The sequence below is a fragment of the Dipodomys merriami genome, unplaced genomic scaffold (assembly GCF_024711535.1).
Source record: "Dipodomys merriami isolate MVZ:Mamm:240054 unplaced genomic scaffold, mDipMer1.0.p SCAF_3, whole genome shotgun sequence".
NCBI classification, from domain to species: Eukaryota; Metazoa; Chordata; class Mammalia; order Rodentia; family Heteromyidae; genus Dipodomys; species Dipodomys merriami.
The window spans coordinates 81,617,904-81,637,961 of NW_027204492.1; the positions used below are offsets into that span (position 1 = coordinate 81,617,904).

A 20,058-nucleotide genomic window follows, 5' to 3' on the forward strand; every position below is an offset into this window, starting at 1 on the left:
CCACCTACCCAAACTACAAATCTCCATAACCTTCCTGAACCACTCTATTCCTCCTCAAAGACGGAACACAGAAAGAGCCCAGGTTCCATGACTATTTCACCAAGCCTTACCCACAACACCCACACGGATGTGGGTGCGCACTTCACCCAGGCGACAATAGTTCCCCAGAACCCTCATGAGGTTTTCAGCTCCAAAGCAGGCTTTGCTCTTCAGCAGTGACTCAGAGGCCTGAGCCACTGGCACACTGCACTGGTTCTGGAAGACAAAGGATAACATAGAACAGCATCAGGTGTGAGAAGCCCATCAGAAAACCCAAATTTCCAACCTACAAGAGAAACACAGAGGACCCTCCTGTGATCACTGAACTCCACAGCTTGAACAGAAGGCTTCTCACATGGCACTGGATACTGCTTCTACATTTCCCTCCACTGTCCTTGTGTCTCCAGTTTCCTCTCTTCCCTTCTCCTGCTTCACACATTTCCCCTCTCCTCCCTTCCTTCCTTAAAAACATAATTTTATTGTTATTATAAAGGTGATATACAGACAGGTTACAGTTGCGTAAGTCAGGTAAATGAGTACATTTCTCTTTTTTTTGGGGGGGGGGGTCCAGTCGTAGGGCCTGAACTCTGGCCCTGGGCGCTGTCCCTCAGCTCTTCAACTCAAGGCTAGCGCTCTACCACCACTTGAGCCACAGCGCCACTTCCGGCTTTTTTCTTTTTGCTTATGTGGTGCTGAGGAATCGAACCCAGGGTCTCTCATGCATGCAAGGCAAGCACTCTACCACTAAGCCACCTTCCCAGCCCATGAGTACATTTCTTTTTGGACAATGTCACCCCTTCCTTCACTATCTCTGTCTTCCCTCCCATCCCCATCCACAAGTAGTTAATTTTCAACACAGTGTCTATTGAGAACCAGTGCTGCATTTGTTCTCTCTGTCCCTCTATTTCTATGTCTGCCTAACTGCCTGCCTTGCCTAACTGCCTGCCTTCCTACCTGCCTTCCTTGCTTCATTCCTTCTATGCCACTACTGGGGCTTGAACTCAAGGCCTTATACTCTCCATCAGCATTTTTTCTCACAACTGGTGTTCTACCAGTTGAACCATGCTTCTACTTATAAATTTCTGCTAGTTTTCTTTTCTGCTAGTTTTCTTTTCACTCTGATGCTATATTAAGAGAAATTTATGCGTCTAACACAATATACATAAGAGACATATGGACATTGCCTTTATCTGCTGGTTCACTTGAAGTAAAGAGTTTCTTGAATTTGTCTGCACAGGCTGGCAATTGAACCACAATCCCCGTATCTCAGCCTCCTGAGAAGCTAGAATTACAGCATGAGCCACCAGCTACCAGTGCCTGAGTGACAGCCAGCTGTATTACTTACATAAGAGAAACCCGACATTTTGGTTCTAAGTAAGAAAAATTTACCTCCCAACCTTACTTCTTACAGGGGATATGCATAAGTTGCTCAGTACTCTCAGTGATGTTCCTCTTTCTGCTGGTGTAAGATAAGATGGTGCCTGGACTACAGTCACTCCAACCTCTATTTCTATTCCTGATGCCATCTCTTCTTCCCAGAATGCCCTTCATCCTCTTTCACTTCCCCTACTTACCACAGTACTGTTTTTAATATCACAAAACTGAGATTCACTTAAAAAGGCACACATTTAGCTGAGTACAGTGCTATGTGCTTGTCATTATAAGGTTGTAGGAGGCTGAGATTGGAAGTATCAAGATTCTAGGACATGCCAGGCACTGGTGGCTCATGCTTGTAATCCTAGCTTCTCAAGAGGCTGAGATCTGAGGATCACAGTTCGAAGCCAGCCCGGGCAAGAAAGTCCTTGACACTCTTATCTCCAATAAACTACTCAGAAAAGGCCAGAAGTGGCACTATGGCTCAAGTGGTAGACCACTAGCCTGGAGCAAAAGCTCAGGGACTGCCCAAACCCGAGGACCAGCCAAAAAAAAAAAAAAGTGAGAGAACAACATAGGCAAAAAAGTCTGTGAGACTCCATTTGAATGGAGCAAAGTTTAATGTAAAGGCATGCGCTAGCCATTGCAGCAACCATGGGAAGTCTAGGCAGAACACAGCCTAGGTATGCACCCAGGCAAGAAGTGAGACCTTTTCTTAAAAATAACCAGTGAAGGGGCTGGGAAGGTGGCTCAGTGGTAGAGCGCTTGCCTGGCATTCATGAGGCCCTGGGTTCGATTCCTCAGCACCACATAAGCAAAAAGAAAAAGGCCGGAAGTGGCGCTGTGGCTCAAGTGGTAGAGCGCTAGCCTTGAGCTGAAGAGCTGAGGGACAGCGCCCAGGCCCAGAGTTCAGGCCCCACGACTGGACCCAAATAAAAATAACCAGTGAAAAACAGGGCTAGCTAGATGCATGGCTCAGCAGTACAGTCCTTTCCTTATAAGTATGAGCTCCTGAGTTCAAACCCTGTTACTATCCAAAAAAAGGCATACACTTAAGATAGAATACAAAGAGAAAGCAGTGATTCAAAGATCTTTAGGGGACAAAGGGTGAGCACAGGAATGGAGGGAGGAAGGGTAAACAAATACAGTCATTATATTCAAACTAGGTAACATGTGAGTAGGGACAAAAGGATGTAAATGGGGGAGAACAAAAGAAGGGGTGACCTTGGCAAGAAGCATTGTACTCATAACTGACTTGTGGTACTAAAACCTCTTTGTACAACTATTTAATAATAATTTAAAAAGTTAAAAAAGGGGGCTGGGAAGGTGGCTCAGTGGCAGAGCGTTTGCCTTGTATGCATGAGGCCCTGGGTTCAATTCCTCAGCACCACATAAGCAGAAAAAAATATCTGGAAGTGGCGCTGTGGCTCAAGTGGTAGAGTGCTAGCCTTGAGCTGAAGAGCTGAGGAACAGCATCCAGGCCCAGAGCTCAGGCCCCACGACTGGACCCAAAAATCAAAAATAAAAAGTTAAAAAAGAAACAAAAACAAAAAAAAGGATGTTTTTATCTTTATCATCAAAAAGGACCAAAATTGAGGTGGTATGTGAAATTCAGAGACAGAACACTTGCCTAGCATGTACAAAGCCCATGTGTTTATTATCCCCACCACTGCAGAAAGAAGATCAAACATTTATAAATGAGATATCATGTTTCTCAAAGGTTTAAACAGTAATGCTATCTAAATAAATTCAATGTAGACTGATCCTATTAATATAGGATTTCAGTTTGGAAAATGTTGAGTTGAGAGGAAATCAATCACATGCCACTGGTAATAAAATTGGGTGTGTCTACAGGAAAAAATGTTAAATGCCATCAAGTATTGGCAAGGATGTAAAGAGACTGTCTCAACACATTCATTTGTCCCACTGGAAGAAGGCTAAATTGTATAGCCATTATGAAGAGCAATTGTCAGTGTCTGCCACTCCATTCCTACACCAACATCTGTTCACATACATACCAAGGAGCCATCCACAATAGCATCTGTGGACACACTGGTTATAATAATGAGAAACTGAGCCAGGAACCAGTGGCTCAAGCCTATAATACTAGCTGATATCTGAGAATCAAGGTTTGAAGCCAACCAGGGCAGACAAATCTGGGAGACTCTTTTATCTAACCAGAAAAAAAGAGAAGTGGTAGTGTGGTGCAAGTGGATAAAGCACCAACTCTGGGCAGAAAAAACTGAGTAAGAGGCCTATAGTTCAAGCCCCCATATGAGCAAAATCAACCCAATCAATAAGAAAAACTGGAAACTAGAAACTAAGGTATAGTTCACATAGTTTAAGTACCATAGCTAGAACTCAGGGTCTTGCAATTGTTAGGCAGGTGCTATTACCACTGAGCCTGCATCCTACTGGAAAATATCTCTATATTAATAATACCATTAGGAAGTACTATAATGTTTTTAATATTTTTATTATCTTTAAATAGCTGTACAAAAGAAAGTGCCATTCAACAAAGCAATTCTGTGCCTAGATCAATGTCACCCCTTTCAACATTCTCATCCACCGTTCCCAACACACCTCATTCTTCTTAATTTTTTAGGTATTGAATTCCTTTTGCCATTTATGCATACAATGCATCTTTTTTATACTAGGGTCTCTGAACCCATGCCTTTGTGCTTGTTAGACTGACACTTTAGCAGTTAAGCCACCCCACCAGCCCTGCTTCTTGCTGGTTATTCTGGAGATCGTATCTATTGAACATCCCTGTCCAGGCTGACTACAAACTGCCTGGGTTGGCTTAAATGGCCATCTTCAGATCTCAATCTCTGAGTAGCTAAGATTACAGGCATGAGCCACTGGCACCCAGCAGCTATGACTTGTTTAGAGAGGAAAATTAATGCAAGTAAATATTGTTTTCAAAAGCTAACAAGCAAAAAAAAACTAACAAGCAGTTAAACTGTATTTTCCAAATCTGCAGATAGGATTTATTAAACTTACAGCTAAAAAGAAAAACAAAAACCAAAAACATATGTCCTGAAGAGCAATTCAAGGAACAAAATGAAACTACAATTAAGAAGCCACTCAGGAGCCAGGCACTGGTGGACCACTCCTGTAATCCTAGCTATTCAGGAGGCCGAAATCTGAGGATCGCAGTTCAAAGCCAGCCTGGGCAGGAAAGTTCGTGAGACTCTTATCTCCAATTAATCACCAGAAAATAGAATTGGCGCTGTGGTTCAAGTGGTAGAATGCTTGCCTTAAGCTGAAGAGCTCAGGGGCAGCACCCAGACCCAGAGTTCAAGCCCCCCCAAATAAAAAGAAGCCACTCAGGGCTGGGAATGTGGCTTAGTGGTAGAGTACTTGCCAAGCATGCATGAAACCCTGGGTTCAATTCCTGAGTACCACAAACACAGAAAAAGCCAGAAGTGGCACTATTGCTCAAGTAGTAGACTGCTAGCCTTGACCAAAAAAGAAGCTCAGGGACAGTTCCCAGGCCCTGAGTTCTAGCCCCAAGACTGGCCATAAAAAAAGCCACTCAGTAAAGCAAACCGTCAAAAGTTGAAAGCCCAATTCAATCACTGAAAGTTTGGAGGACTCAGTCCAAGTGATAAATTAACTCGCCAACCCTGGCCTCAGACTATAATGAAGAAGGCTAGATGCCCTTGACCCCAGGCTTACCAGATTTTTGACCTGATGTTGGGTGCTAGCCTTGAAAGCTACAGTTGGCAGCTCATTGCGAAGGTAATCCAGCCACTTCTCCACAACTTCCTTGGGAACCAGATCTGGGAAAGACAAGAACAGATGGGACTATATAAGGAGGACATCATTTCCATGGTTCATTCCAGAAATTCACTCACTCATACCCAAGGCTATTCTTACCTCCTGGCAATAGTTATTCCACTAGCCCTGTCAGTCTCAGTCCAGTCTTCAAGTTTGAGCTACATGGTACAGTCTGCTCTAGGAGACCAGCTGACCTTTCCTAATGAGGGTATATACCCTCAAGGAAAATGCACAAACTATTTGGTCCTAGATATCAGCCTTCCAAGTCAGGATTTCAGAGACCTCCCAAATATTGCATCCTCTCTCTGGATCTATGCTTGGTCACATGTCAAGAATAAACTACAATGGAACTAGAGATTATTATGTTAAATGCAGTAAGACAGACTGAGAAAGGCAAGTATCACAGCTCTCTCCATGAATGATAGGTATGTAAAACAAATTGTTTGGGATTAGGTACCAGCCGGAAGGGGGAAGGATCAAAGGAGAGGATATGGGGGAGATAAACATGATTGAAGTATTTTACACACAAGTGTGAAAACTGAACAATGAAACCTGTTGGACTTGTTTTAAGGAGGACAGAGAGAATATAGGAAAAGTACATTTGATTGAGGTACACTATACACTTATATGCAAATATCACAGTGAAATTCCTTTGTAAACAACATATATTAATCAAAAATATGAAAAAAGCACAAGTATAAAGCAGGTTCTGATGGTTTACATCTGTAATCCTCACTACTAAGGAACTGAGATCTGAGAATGTTAAAAGCCAGGCCAAAGAGGAAAAGTCCATGAGAGTCTTATCTCTAACTGATCACTTAAAAAAAAGAAACCTGTAGGCTAGGAATGTGGCTTAATGGTAGAGTGCTTTCCTAGCATGCATGAAACCTTGGTTCCATTCACATAAACAGAAATAGCCACAAGTGGTGCTGTGGTTCAAGTGGTAGAGTATTAGCCTTGAGCAAAAAGCAGCTCAGGGACAGTGCCCAGGCCCTGAATTCAAGCCCCAGGACTGGCAAAAAAAATAGCAGGTGCCAGTGACTCACACTTGTAATCCTAGCTACTCAGGAGGCTGAGATCTGAGGATTGCAGTTCAAAGCCAGCCTGAGCAGGAAAGTCCATGAGACTCTTATCTCCAATTAACCAACAGAAAACTAGAAGTCGCTCTGTGGCTCAAGTGGTAGAGCACTAGCCTTGCTTGCACTAAAGAGCTGAGGCCCTATGACTGAACAAAAAAAACCCCAAAACCCAAAAACCTGAAGTGAAGCTGTGGCCTAAGTGGTAGAGCACTAGCCTTGAGCAAAAGAAGCTAAAGGACAGCACCCAGACCATGAATTAAAGCCCCAGTACTGGCACAAAAAAGACCACACAAATAGTAAAATTAACACTTGGTCTGGAGCCTGAAAAATGATAGAGCACTTACCTACAAAAGCAAGCCCCTGGGGCTGGGAAGGTGGCTCAGTGGTAGAGCGCTTGCCTTGCAAGCCTGAGGCCCTGGGTTCAATTACTCAGCACCACATAAGCAAAAAGAAAAAAGCTGGAAGTGGTGCTGTGGCTCAAGTGGTAGAGCGCTAGCCCTGAGCTGAAGAGCTGAGGGACAGCGCCCAGGCCCAGAGTTTAAGCCTCATGACCGGACCCAAAAAAAAAAAAAGCAAGCCCCTAAATTCAAACCTCAGTACCTTAAAAAAAAAGCCTAACATTCAGAGAGGTTAATAAATGTATCCAAAATCTTCCAGTTAATGATTTCTAGATATAGGACTCAAATCACTAATTCATTTCTGACATGGAAGCATATGTTTGATCACATGATGTTTGATCATTATAGGACTGTAATGGGCAATTATGTCAGTAGCAATGCATACTTTTGCATGCTAGAAATGAAAATTCGAGTCTTACAAAATGTCAAATTGCAACATTTTTCTAGGAATTGCCATGTAGTCAATTGCCTTTGCATTCTAGTTTTCCTACCAAACCTAATGACATTAATATACCTTTAAAGAAATGACATGTCAGGACAGTAATTCTCTTTACTGACTTTAATCATTTGACTTTCTCTCCTTTGATTTTAATCATTTCAATTTTCTAAATATTTGTTCATAAGAAAAACTTCTGATAAGGGTGACAACAAGGCACTGGCTGTTTTGACAGTAATGTTACTCCGTGCAAACAACCAACACACACCTTCCTATTTTATTCTCTTGGCACTTTTCATATGAGTTCTGTAAGCCTAAGTTAGCACCTGTATTTCCTTGAGAGGAGATCCAGTGGTACCATGACAGATCAGCAAACTCATCCTGAAAGCCAACTGACTCTACCTATTTTGTTTCACCTGGATCACAGGGTGAAAAATTTTTGGTGGTGCTGGTAAAGTTTGCTATATTTTTGTGAACTCATGTCTTATTTGAGCATTAAGTTGTCGACAAATGTTTGTTCATTTCATTATAGTATCTAGACTGAATTTGAATGATTTTTGTGCCACTCCAAGGGTTTGAATTAGAGCCTGGCCACTGGCCCTAAACTTTTGTGCTCAAGGCTAGTGCTCTACCACTTGAGCCACAATGCCACTTCCAACTTTTTGGTGGTTAACTGATATGAATCTTTTGAGTTTGTCTTTCCAGGCTGACTTTGAATTGCAATCCTCAGATCTCAACCTCCTAAGTAGTTAGCATCACAGGCATGAGTCACTCTCATCCAGAGCTAAATTTAATTTACTCACACAAAATTGTATTGTGCATATTAACACATTTAACAAAAAAGTAAGGGATAGGCTGGGAAGGTGGCTCAGTGGTAGAGCGCTTGCCTTGCATGCCTGAGGCCCTGGGTTCGATTCCTCAGCACCACATAAACAAAAAAGAAAAAAACCGGAAGTGGCGCTGTGGTTCAAGTGGTAGAGCGCTGGCCTTGAGCTGAAGAGCTGAGGGACAGCGCCCAAGCCCAGAGTTCAGGCCCCATGACCGGACCCCACCCCAAAAAAAAAAAGAGGCCCTGGGTTCGATTCCTCAGCACCACATAAGCAAAAAGAAAAAAGCCGGAAGTGGCGCTGTGGCTCAAGTGGTAGAGCGCTAGCCTTGAGCTGAAGAGCTGAGGGACAGTACCCAGGCCCAGAGTTCAGGCCCCACGACTGGAACCCAAAAAAAAAAAAAAAAAAGGCGAGGGAAGAGATAAGTCAGATATGTATTGCTCTGGTCTGTAAAATCCTAACTCTTTAGGAGGCTGAGATCTGAGGATCAAGGTTCAAAGCCAACTCAAGCAGAAAAAAATCCATGAGGTTCTTTTTTGGAGGGGCCAGTCCTGGGGCTTGAACTCATGGCCTGGGCACTGTCACTGAGCTTTTTTTTTTTTTTTTGGTCAGTGATGGGGCTTGAACTCTGAGCCTGGGCGCTGTCCCTCAGCTCTTCAGCTCAAGGCTAGCGCTCTAACCACTTGAGCCACAGCGCCACTTCTGACTTTTTCTGCTTATGTGGTGAGGAATTGAACCCAGGGCCTCATGCATATAAGGCAAGCACTCTACCACTGAGCCACCTTCCTAGCACTCTAACACTTGAGCCGCAGCGCCACTTCCTGCTTTTCTTTTTCTGTCTATGTGGTAACAGGGATCAAACCCAGGGCATCATGCATGTGAGGCAAGCATGCTTACCACATTCCCAGCCTCTCCATGAGATTCTTATGACCAATTAATCATCAAATAGCCAGAAGTGGAAGTATGACTCAAGTGATAAGAGCACAAGCCGTGAGCAAAAAAGCCAAGCAAAAGTGTGAGGGCCTGAATTCAAACCCTAGTACTAGCACCAAAAAAAAAAAAAAAAAGACAAGACATTTGAGTACTGATGGTTCATGCATCTAATCCTAGATACTTAGGAGCCTGAGATCTGAGAATCTCTGTTCAAAGCCAGCCCAGGCAGGAAAGTTCTGTGAGACTTCTATCTCCAATTAACTACCAAAAAGCTGGAAACAGAGCTGTGGTTCAGTGACAGAACATCAGCTTTGAGCAAAAAAGGCTTAGGAACAGTGCTCAGACCCAGAGTTCAAGCCCCAGGACTAGCACAAAAATAAATAAATAAAGACAATCACAAGATCATCACAAGAATGGCTATCACTGATGAACTGGTTTGTGTACCAAGCACTTTATCATTAATTCAACAAACCTCTAAGGCTCAGACATTCATGGTTCATTTCATAGTTACAAAACTAGAAGCTCTTTGAAGTGACATGACTTGTCCAATAGCTCAAAGAGAATAGCAGAGGTGGACTGAGACCCAGACCTCAGTGACTCCTTGAAGCACATATGCTTTTCTACCCTAATTTTGGTCTCCAGTTTGGGGGAAGGGTATTCTTTTTGACTGTGCAATTGCAGAATGGCTCAAAATATCAAGAAAAGGAGCCCAAAAATAAAATAGGTTTGAGCTCCCTCTTCCTTTTGTGCTACAATCTGTGTGTCTTCAGATTACATTCCTGCCTTTGAAAATTCAAACAAGAATTCTTACCTTGTATAATTAGGACCCTCAAGTTGCTGGGCCTTACTATCTGGTCCAAGCTAGTCTTTCAAGAAGGTCTAATCTCTTCCTTAACTTACCCAATCCTGCCCCAACACCTACCAATCTTGTTCAAGACCAAGACTAGCTTCTTGTTGCCTTCTGCCCGCAGGACAGTCTCCTCCATTTGGAAACACCGGCAGCCTAATGGGTCTCTGGCATCCAGGACTTCCAGAATCACATCAGAGTATTCTACCACCTGCAGGCCAAAGAACAGAAGAGAGGCAGAAGATAGGAAACAGACTATGTAGCAAGCACTTGAGCCCATCTAAGAAAAGGTCATCAAGGGAAAAAGGTCAGTCAGGGGGAAAAAAAAAGAAATGAAGAAATGAAAATTGATTGGGCCAGGCACTGCTGGCTCAGGCCTACAATCTTAGCTACTCAGAAATTAAGAGCTGAGGATCACAGTTCAAAGCCAGCCAGGACAGAAAAGTCTGTGAGATTCTTAATTCCAATTAACCACCAAAAAGCCAGAAGTTGGGGCTGGGAATGTGGTAGAGTGCTTGCCTAGCATGTATAAAGCCCTGGGTTCAATTGCTCAGTACCACATAACATAAACAGAAAAAGCCAGAAGTGGTACTGTGGTTCAAATGATAGAGTGCTAGCCTTGAGCAAAGAACAGCTCAGGAACAGTGCCCAAGCCCTGAGTTCAAGTCCCAGACCTGGTAAAGAAAAGCCAAAAGTGGAAGTATGGCTCAAGTGGCAGAGTGCCAGCCTTGAGCTGAAAAAGCTAAAGGACAGCACCCAGGCCTTGGATTCAAACCTAAGTGCTAGCACAGAAGAAAGAAAGAAAGAAAGAAAGAAAGAAAGAAAGAAAGAAAGAAAGAAAGAAAGAAAGAAAGAAAGAAAGAAAGAAAGAAAGAAAGAAAGAAAGAAAGAAAGAAAGAAAGAAAGAAAGAAAGAAAGAGAAAGAGAGAAAGGAAGGAGAAAGGAAGAGAGAGAAAGAGAGAAAGAAAGAGAAAGGAAGAGAGAGAAAGAGAGAAAGAAAGAGAAAGGAAGAGAGAAAGAGAGAAAGAAAGAAAGAAAGAAAGAGAAAGAAAGAAAGAGAGAAAGAGAAAGAGAGAGAGAGGGAGAGAGGGAGAGGGAGAAAGAGGGAGAAAGAGAGAGAGAGAGAGAAAGAGAGAGAGAGGGAGAGAGAGAGGGAGGGAGGGAGGGAGGGAGGGAGGGAAGGAAGGAAGGAAGGAAGGAAGGAAGGAAGGAAGGAAGGAAGGAAGGAAGGAAGGAAGGAAGGAAGGAAATAGATCAGTACCTTTTACTTTTCACAAAGGACCTTAAGGAATGGGTCCCTGTACCTTACGGAATTCCTTGTAATAAGCCTTTCGTGTTGCTTCATCATCCAGCTGAGGAAACATATTTAATTCCTGCAAAACTTCCTCCTAAAGGAGAAAAAAAGAGAAAGGAGAAAATGGGGGTGGGGTCAGGAGAGTGGGAACAGGAGGAGAGGGTAAAGGAGGGGAGGGGGGAAAAGGAGCAAGAAGGAGAGAAAGGGGGAGGGAGGAGGGAGAAGAGGAGAGCAGGGGTGAGGGAAAGTGAGAAGGAGAGGAAGGGGGAGAGGGTGAGGGGAAAGAGGAAGGGGGAGAGCAGGAAGAGAAAGGGAGAAGGAGAGGGAGAGAGAAAGATTAGAGAAACACAAAGTGAGCAAACCCTGGCTTTGAAAAGCACAGAAGGCTGGGAAAGCCATTAAGTCTCAGCCCACCTAAAAGTAATTTTGATGAACCAAAAATGTTGAGAAGTAGAACAAGTGTAGACAGACACACATGGTTCTGGCATGTGCCAGTGTGTATGCATGTGCAGATTCGAGCACCAGCCAGAGGAGAGGCTGAGTGTGCCCAGGCCTATATGTAAGAGAGGGATGTGACAGAAGAGTTGTGAGAAAAACAATCTATGGCAAGCATGGGACGGGGGAGTCAAAATCTGTACTGGAATTCAGAGAAGCAAGCCTGAGCTGGCAGGTGCATATTCTATGTGTAAGACAAGAACAGATGCCAGCAGGCAGCAAGAAGGCCCAGAAGGAAGTTGAAACCCTCACACAGGCCTCTCTCTCAATCCCTTCATGCTCTCCTGTCCCCCTTCTCCCACCCACTTTCCAATCTTTGGGGTTCAAATATGAGAAAAGCATTCTCCAGGAATGTGCTGTCATGGGTAAGACTCCCTCTCATCCTCCCTCCTCTGATCCCCCTGATTTCTTTCCTCTCTTCACTCATTCTCCCCCTCCTCCCCACACCAACCTTCCTTTTCCTTCAGTGGAACAGTAAACCCACATTATTCATTCCCACCCAGGGCCAAAGGCTGTTCTTACCTTGCGTTCAAACTCCTCCTGGCGTTTCAGGACATCCTGACAGTAGCTCTCCATGGTTCTGTGTCTCTGTCTCTCTTGCTCCCGAGCTGCTTGCTGCTTCTCCCTCATCTCCTCAACCTAACAAGTAAACATACTGCGACTATAGCTGACTGGGTCTGCAGCAGAAGGGATGGGTAACAGGTGGAAGAAACGGCATGGACAAAGCAAAGGTGGGAGGGGAGCAAGCAGGACAATAGAAGATAGTATTTGAGAAGAAAAGGCCAGACAGATGAAGTGATGGAGAGTAGCAAAGAGGAAAAAACTCTGTGTGTGTGTGTGTGTGTGTGTGTGTGCGTGCGTGCGTGCGTGCGTGCGTGCGTGCGTGCGTGCGTGCGTGCGTGCGTGCGTGCGTGCGTGCGTGTGTGTGTGTGTAAAGCTATTTGAGTTGGGCATTAGTGGCTCACGCCTGTACTCTTAGCTACTCAGGAGACAGAGCTGAGGATCACAGTTCCAAGCCAGCTCAGGCAGGAAAGTCTGTGAGACTCTTATCTCCACTAAAATTACAAAAAAATAAGCTGGAAGTGCAGCGGAGGCTCAGGTGGCAGAATGTTAGCCCTGAGCAAAAGAAACTTAGGGACAGTGAGTTCAAGCCCCAGGATCAGCACCAAAAAGAAAAGTCAGAAGTAGAAGTGTGGCTCAAATTGTAAAGTCTGCTTTGAGCAAAAAAGCCAAGCAAAAAAAAGCACTGAGTTCAAGCCACGGTACTAGCACAAAAAATAGGGGGTGGTATATAAAGCATGGAGAGAATGTATTATAGGCAGAGGGAACTACTTAGTATCAGATGCATAAAAAGAGCCAAGGTCCTGGAATGTGCCATCATTCTGAAAGCAGAAAGAGGAAGCCAGGTGTAGTTGTGCACATTTGTAGTCCCAGTTACTCAGGAGGCTGAGTAAGAAGAATTCTTGGAGCCCAGAATTTAAGGCCTGACTAAACAAGATAATGAGGCACTGCCTCAACAAATAAGCAAAAACAGGAAGAGGAAAGAACAGCAAAAGAGACTAGAAAAGGTTGGTAAAAGAGCATGAGACGACAAAGTTAAAAATTATGCCTCAAGGGGCTGGGAAGGTAGCTCAGTGGTAGAGCGCTTGCCTTGCATGCCTGAGGCCCTGGGTTCAATTCCTCAGCACCACATAAACAAAAAAGAGAAAAGCCAGAAGTGGCGCTGTGGCTCAAGTGGTAGAGCACCAGCCTTGAGCTGAAAAGCTGAGGGACAGCGCCCAGGCCCAGGGTTCAGGCCCCACGACCGGACCCCCCAAAAAAAAAAGAAAAAAGAAAAATTATGCCTCAAAGAAAGCATAATCCAATGCAATGAATGAGGAAGGGAGAGGAAATGTCCCAAAATGGAGACCCTTAAATCCAGTATCAAGGTGACACCCCCTCACTTCAACCATTCACAAAGAGCCTCCAGTATCCTACCAACTCTGGCCTCTACTCTTCTAGCAAACACTTCTGCAGACCTGGCATTCAAACTAGCCTCCCCAGCTTCCAAGGTAAAAGGCTTACCCTCTTCTTCTTTAACTCAGCCTCCCGACTGGTGTGATCATTGCCATGAACAAGCTGGAAGGCTGAGGACCCTCTGGAGGTTGCTTTCTTCCCATTTTGCTTTGCAGGCTGGTTACCATGCAAGAGAAGAAAAGCAAGCAGAGCTGATAAACCTGTGGAAATCTCCCTAGAGCCAAAAGAGCAGGGATTAAAGCTGCCAGAGAAGTATAGTTGTGGGGGAAGAGGGGAAGGAAGGAGTGGACAAAAATGGCCCTGCTGTCTGTCCTAGGGAGAGAGAGGCCTGTTCTCCCCAGCCAAGTAGGACCTGACTAAAGAGTCTAGGAAAGGGTGGGGGCACATGGAGGGGAAGGGCAGGATGCAAGGGTGGCTGAGAAAGCTTCAAAGAGACAGGAAATACTTTCTTGACACATAGATCCTGAAATGTGGTCTTTGGACACATTGGAAACTTGTTAGAAATAAAAATTATCAGGGCTGGGAAGGTGGCTCAGTGGTAGAGTGTTTGCCTTGCATGCATGGAGCCCTGGGTTGATTTCTCAGCCCCACATAAGCAGAAATAGCTGGAAGTGGTGCTGTGGCTCAAGTGGTAGAGCGCTAGCCTTGAGTTGAAGAGCTGAGGGACAGTGCCCAGACCCAGAGTTCACGCCCCATGACCAACCAAAAAGAAAGAAAAAAGAAAGAAAAATTATCACTGTAGCTGGGCACTGGTGGCTCATGCCTGTAATCCTAGCTACTCAGGAGGCTGAAATCTGAGGATCACGGTTCAAAGCCTGGATTCCATCTCCAGCAAAGAAAATAAAAATAAGGATGATGATAATCCCTACCAGCTGGGTGCCAGTGGCCCACACCTGCAATCCTAGTTACTTGGGAGGCTGAAATATGAGGATCATGGCTCAAAGCCAGCCCAGGCAGGAAAGTTTATGAAACTCTTATCTCCAATTAACCAGCAGAAAGCCAGAAATGGAGCTGTGGCTCAAGTAGCAGAGCACCAGCCTTAAGTGAAAAAAATCTAAGGGAAAGTTCTCAGACCCTGAGTTCAAGTCCCAGTACTAAAATTAAAAAAGTCCCTACCAAGTTAAATCAAGCACAAAGCAGTATGTGTACGTGTATGGTAAAAATTTAATACATGGGGCTGGGAAGGTGGCTCAGTGGTAGAGTGCTTGCCTTGCATCATGAGGCCCTGGGTTCGATTCCTTAGCACCACATAAGCAGAAAAAGCCGGAAGTGGCGCTGTGGCTCAAGTGGTAGAGTACTAGCCTTGAGCTGAAGAGCTGAAGGACAGCGCCCAGGCCCAGAGTTCAGGGACCATGACTGGCAAAAAAAAAAAAATTAATGCATGCTGCTGACTCTCTGCTGCCCCCCCCAAAAAAAAGTCAGCTGTGTTCATTCTAATATGGTGTTCTTCCCAGAGTCATATCTGCTGGCCTGTCCCCCAGGAATAGGCATACATCACCTGAAGGTAGAGCCAACTTACCTTCTTACAGACTTTGGACCCTTTACCTGGCTTTTTATTTTCTGCAAAATAAAACAAAGAGTCATCATCTACCTATCCAATGTGTGCTAACAACCTAATCAAGGTCAGGACACACCATGAGAACCTAGGATACCTCAAACACCATGTCTGTCTGTATCAAACACAAGACAAGAGACACAAATGGAAGCACTTCATATTTATGTTTATAGAGTTATTCCAAAGCAAATGCAAACAATTCAGAAGAAAATTCTACAGAGTAGCCTGAATAAGTGCTTGGGTCTCCTGCTCCACCCTGAGCCCCAAATGTCTACTTACAGCATCTCAACAGTTTCAGGGCTAGAGATGAGGTAAAGGAGCTAGCAGCAACAGAAAGGTGATGTGCAAAATCCTAGGAAGCTAAACCTTGGGGATAAACCTCAGCTTGTGCAGAAAGAACTATCCCTTGAAGGAAGGGGTGGGTTGGGAGGGATGGGGGAGAATGATGAAAAGGGTGACACTGATTAAGATGGAGTATTTATATACTACTTCATGGAATGGCAACTCCTTTGTACAAATACTTAGAGATATACATATATAAAATTATATCGATATAATTATATATCGATATAATTTCATATGTATAATTATAGCTATACTGCCTATTATGTATTAATACATACCAGTATATGTTAATATAGTATATATAATTGTTACACACACACACACTCACACACACTCACACACACACACACACACACACACACACACACACACACACACACACACACACACACACACACACACACGAACAATCCCTTGCTGTTGAACCTGTTTCAGTTTACTGCCTCCAACAGCATACTACCTACTCAGCTCAACTGCTGCCTCCCTCAGATACCATCATGCCTTAAAAAAGCCCAGGAACTTAAGAGGCCTCTCCTGGCTTCAAAGTCCCATCTGTCATCCCCTTCACAGCTGGCCTCTGAGGAGAAGAACAGTTTCCCTTAATTCTCCCCACCTTCAAGGGACTAAATTCCTGGGGGGGGGGGCGGTTATAGAAGCTCAGAATACACACAACAAATACAAGAGCAGTTTCAAATACACACACACACAAAGCAGGCTGCACAAACACATTGGGTAGCTCACACTGATGCTAAGTTAATATAGGAAACAGAACTTAAATATTGTGACAAATCCTTGAGGAAATTCAAGAAGATACTTCAACTGTGGAAGATTCCCCAAAAATTACAGCTGTACTTTCAGGGATCATTTCTATAGTCTGTTACTACACAAGTTATTCTGAATGTGTACAGTATGGTCTGAGGAAATAAAAGACCCCAAAATTGATACTGAATAAAAGTGCAATAGATGTAGTTTAAAAAAAATAAATAAAACAGAACAGACACTGCTAAGTAAAATAATACACTAGAAGACCAAGAGAGGAAGTTTACTTAGAATAAAAAGCCAAAGAAATACAATTATGAATGAAAACAGAACATTTAAACATGGAAAAGTTAATTATATCTAAACAACAAGAACTAAAGGTACAAGAAGTGGTGCTGTGGCTCAAGTCGTAGAGTGCTAGCAAAAAAGAAAAAAAAAGTACAAATGAGTCAGACACTGGTAGCTCATGCTTGTAATCCTAGGTTCTCAGGAGGTGATCCAAGGATCCCAGTCAAAAGCCAGCCAGGGCAGAAAAGCCCATTCAACTCTTATCTCAAACTAATCATCAAAATGCTAGTAGTGGAGGTGTGGACCAGATGGTAAAGCACCAACCTTGAGTGAAAAAGCCAATCAAGAGAATTTGAGGGCCAGGTGCCACGCCTGTAATCCTACTCAGGAGGCTGAGATCTGAGGATTGCGGTTCAAAACCAGCCCAGACAGGAAAGCTCATGAAACCCTTATCTCCAATAAACCACCAGAAAACAGGAAGTGATGCTGTGTAGCTCAAGTGGTAGAGCACTAGCCTTGAGCTGAAGAGCTGAGGGACAGTGCCCAGGCCCAGAGTTCAAGCCCCACAACCTCCCCCCCAAAAAAAAAGAGAGAGAGAGAATATGAGGCCCTGAGTTTAAGGCTCAATATCAGTAAAATAAAAAGGTACAAATGGAGACGCAGTGATTTTGCTAAATGATAAGTCCTTTATATTAATGAAGACATATATGAGGTTTCAGATAAGAAAGATAAAGATTAGCAACATTGGTCTGGGGACAATGCTCAGTGGCAGGCCATGTGACTAGTATGTGAAATGTCTGAGGTTCAACGCCCAGGACAGAGAGAAACAGAAAGAGGGAAAGACTGGACGCCAGTGGCTCTCATCTATAATGCTACCTATTCAGGAAGGTTAGTTGAAAGGACTAAGGTTCAAAGCAACCTTGGAGAAAAAAAGTCAAATTCACACCCTCTCTAGAGATCTGAACTCCATAGAAAAAGAAAAATTTTATTATAAGCTTCCATGGCAAGACCTTCCAACAAAAGAAAAGCAAACAGCCTTCTGAAAGCTACAACCTGGAATACTTAAGACAAAAGAAAAATCATTACAAATTGAATCGCTTACCCCTTATACTTGGAATCAGAAATGTCTGATTTTAGCCAGGGGCTGGTGGCTCACACCTGTAGTCCTAGCTATCAGGAGGCTTAGATCTGAGGATCAAGGTTCAAAGCCAGCCTGGGAACAAAAATCTGTGACTCTTAATCACAAGTAATAGAGCACCTACCTTTAGTGAAAAAAATCAAGCAAGAGCACCATGCCATGATTTCAAACCCCAGTATCAGCATTTTAAAAAAAAAGTTCAGATTTGGATATTTTCAGACTCTCGAATAGTCATATATACAGATTGAGATATCTTGAAGAGACGAATTTATGTTTCACACATACGCCTTATGTACATAACCTGAAGGTAATTTTATATAATATTCTCAGTAATTTTGTGCATGAGACCAAAGTTCAAAGTGTGGAATTTTCCATTTGTGGCACCATGCTGACACTTTAAGTTTCAAATTTTGGAGCATTGGGTTAGGGATGTTGAGCTTGTACAAAATTTCTAAGAAAAGGGAACATGTTGCACATCAAATTCCCTAACTGACCAATAGATCATTTTTTTTGTCAGTTGTGGGGCTTGAACTCTGGGCCTGGGCGCTGTCACTCAGCCCTTCAGCTCAAAGCTAATATTCTACCACTTGAGCCACAGTACCACTTCTGGTTTTCTGGTGGTTTATTGGAGATAAGAGTCTCACAGACTTTCCTGCCCAGCTCAATAGATCCCTCTTACATGAAAATAAAAGACATTTTCAAGTGTACAAAGATTACCACCTTTAGCTGGGCGCTGGTGGCTCACGTCTGTAATCCTAGCTATTCAGGAGACTGAGATCTGAGGATGGAGGTTCAAAGTCAGCCAGGTCAGCAAAGTCCGTGACACTCTTATCTCCAATTAACTATCAGAAAACTGGAAGTGATGCTGTAGCTCAAGTGGTAGAGCACTCACCTTGATCTGAAGAGCTGAGGGACTGCACCCAGGCCCAGAGTTCAAACTCCATGACCGACCAAAAACAACAATAACAAAGATTACCACCTTTGCTCCTTTCTGGTAATACTACAGAGAGGGGAAAAATAGGACTAAGGATGTTGCTCAGTGGTAGGGCATGTGATTAACATGCACAAGGGCCCAGCTTCAAACCCCAACACTAAAAATAATAATGATAATTAAACGGCTCAAGTGGTATGGCTCAAGCGGTAGAATGTCATCTTGAATAAAAAAGCCAAGTGAGAGCAAGAGCCCTGAGTTCAAGCCACAGTACCAGCACACACACATCAAAGATAACAAAGTAAACAGTGATAGGCAATAAGTGTATTAAGGATGAATGAGGATAATTATGGTCAAAGTAAATTATTGCTTACGTGAATTCAAATAAAATGAAACTTGTTTAAATTGTCTTAGGAAGGAAAAAGGAGATGGGGGAGAGATTTAGACTGATTGAAATATGCTATAAAAAAGTGAGGAGGGGCTGGGAAGGTGGCTCAGTGGTAGAGCGCTTGCCTTGCATGCATGAGGCCCTGGGTTCGATTCCTCAGCACCACATAAGCAAAAAAGAAAAAAGCCGGAAGTGGCGCTGTGGCTCAAGTGGTAGAGCGCTAGCCTTGAGCTGAAGAGCTGAGGGACAGCGCTCAGGCCCAGAGTTCAGGTCCCATGACCGGAACCCCCCCCCCAAAAAATTGAAAAAGTGAGGAATCTCACAATGAAATCCTCTCCCCTTCATTAGTAATATAAGTATAAAAATGCAAAAAGTGTATTAAATTTATCATAAAGCCTAGGAAAGGAAACCAGAGATATGGCTAAAAACTATAAGATGTATTTAAAAAGGACTCAGCTGAGTATGATGGCTTGAGCCTGTAAAGCTAGCTAGTCAGGATGATGAGATCTGAGGATTATGGTTCAAAGCCAGCACCAGGAGGAAAATCTGTGAATCTTTTATCACCAAAAATAGTCAGAAGTAGTGCTATGGCTCAAGTGGTGGAACATTAGCCTTGAGCAAAAAACTCAGGACTGTACTCAGGCCCTGAGTTCAAGCCCCAGGACCAGCATACACACAGACTCCCGGCCAAACCACCAGTGACTCACACCTATAATCCTAGCTACTCAGAAAACTGAAATTTGAGGATAGAAGTTCGAAGCCAGCCTGGGCAGAAAAAGCTGTGAGACCCTTATCTCCAATTAACCACCAAAAAGCTAGAAGTAGATGTATGGCTCAAGTAGTAAAGTGCTAGGAGGGGAGAGAGCCAAGTAAGAACATAGAGTCTTGAGCTCAAGCACTTTAAATTCAGCACAAAGAAAAAGAAAAAGGAAAACAGAAAGGACTCTTAAAATCCAGAAAGCATATTGCAGGGGGCTACCGGAAAACCAAAGCACCAATTTCAACAAATTCCTAGAATGAAGTGACAGGCATTGGAAAAGCAAAAGCATGTTAAAGATTTCACTCTGGAAAGGCAGGATCAAAATAGCTGTTATTTAACATAATACAGAAATGTAGATTTAATTATGTTTGAT

At 43.6% G+C, this 20,058-nt stretch overlaps 1 protein-coding gene across 1 annotated transcript in view; it reads right to left on the minus strand.

Annotated features, from left to right (window-relative positions):
- Positions 1–20,058, minus strand: part of Gnl3l (G protein nucleolar 3 like) — a 54,064-nt gene that overhangs the window by 21,690 nt on the left and 12,316 nt on the right. Inside the window, exons 3-9 of the mRNA XM_070040392.1 lie at positions 15,041–15,081; positions 13,570–13,677; positions 12,028–12,144; positions 11,021–11,104; positions 9,792–9,927; positions 5,095–5,198; positions 111–255 (exon numbers count right to left, since the gene is read on the minus strand). Of these exons, the coding sequence (XP_069896493.1) occupies positions 111–255; positions 5,095–5,198; positions 9,792–9,927; positions 11,021–11,104; positions 12,028–12,144; positions 13,570–13,677; positions 15,041–15,081 (735 nt within the window). The remainder of the gene's footprint in view (positions 1–110; positions 256–5,094; positions 5,199–9,791; positions 9,928–11,020; positions 11,105–12,027; positions 12,145–13,569; positions 13,678–15,040; positions 15,082–20,058) is intronic.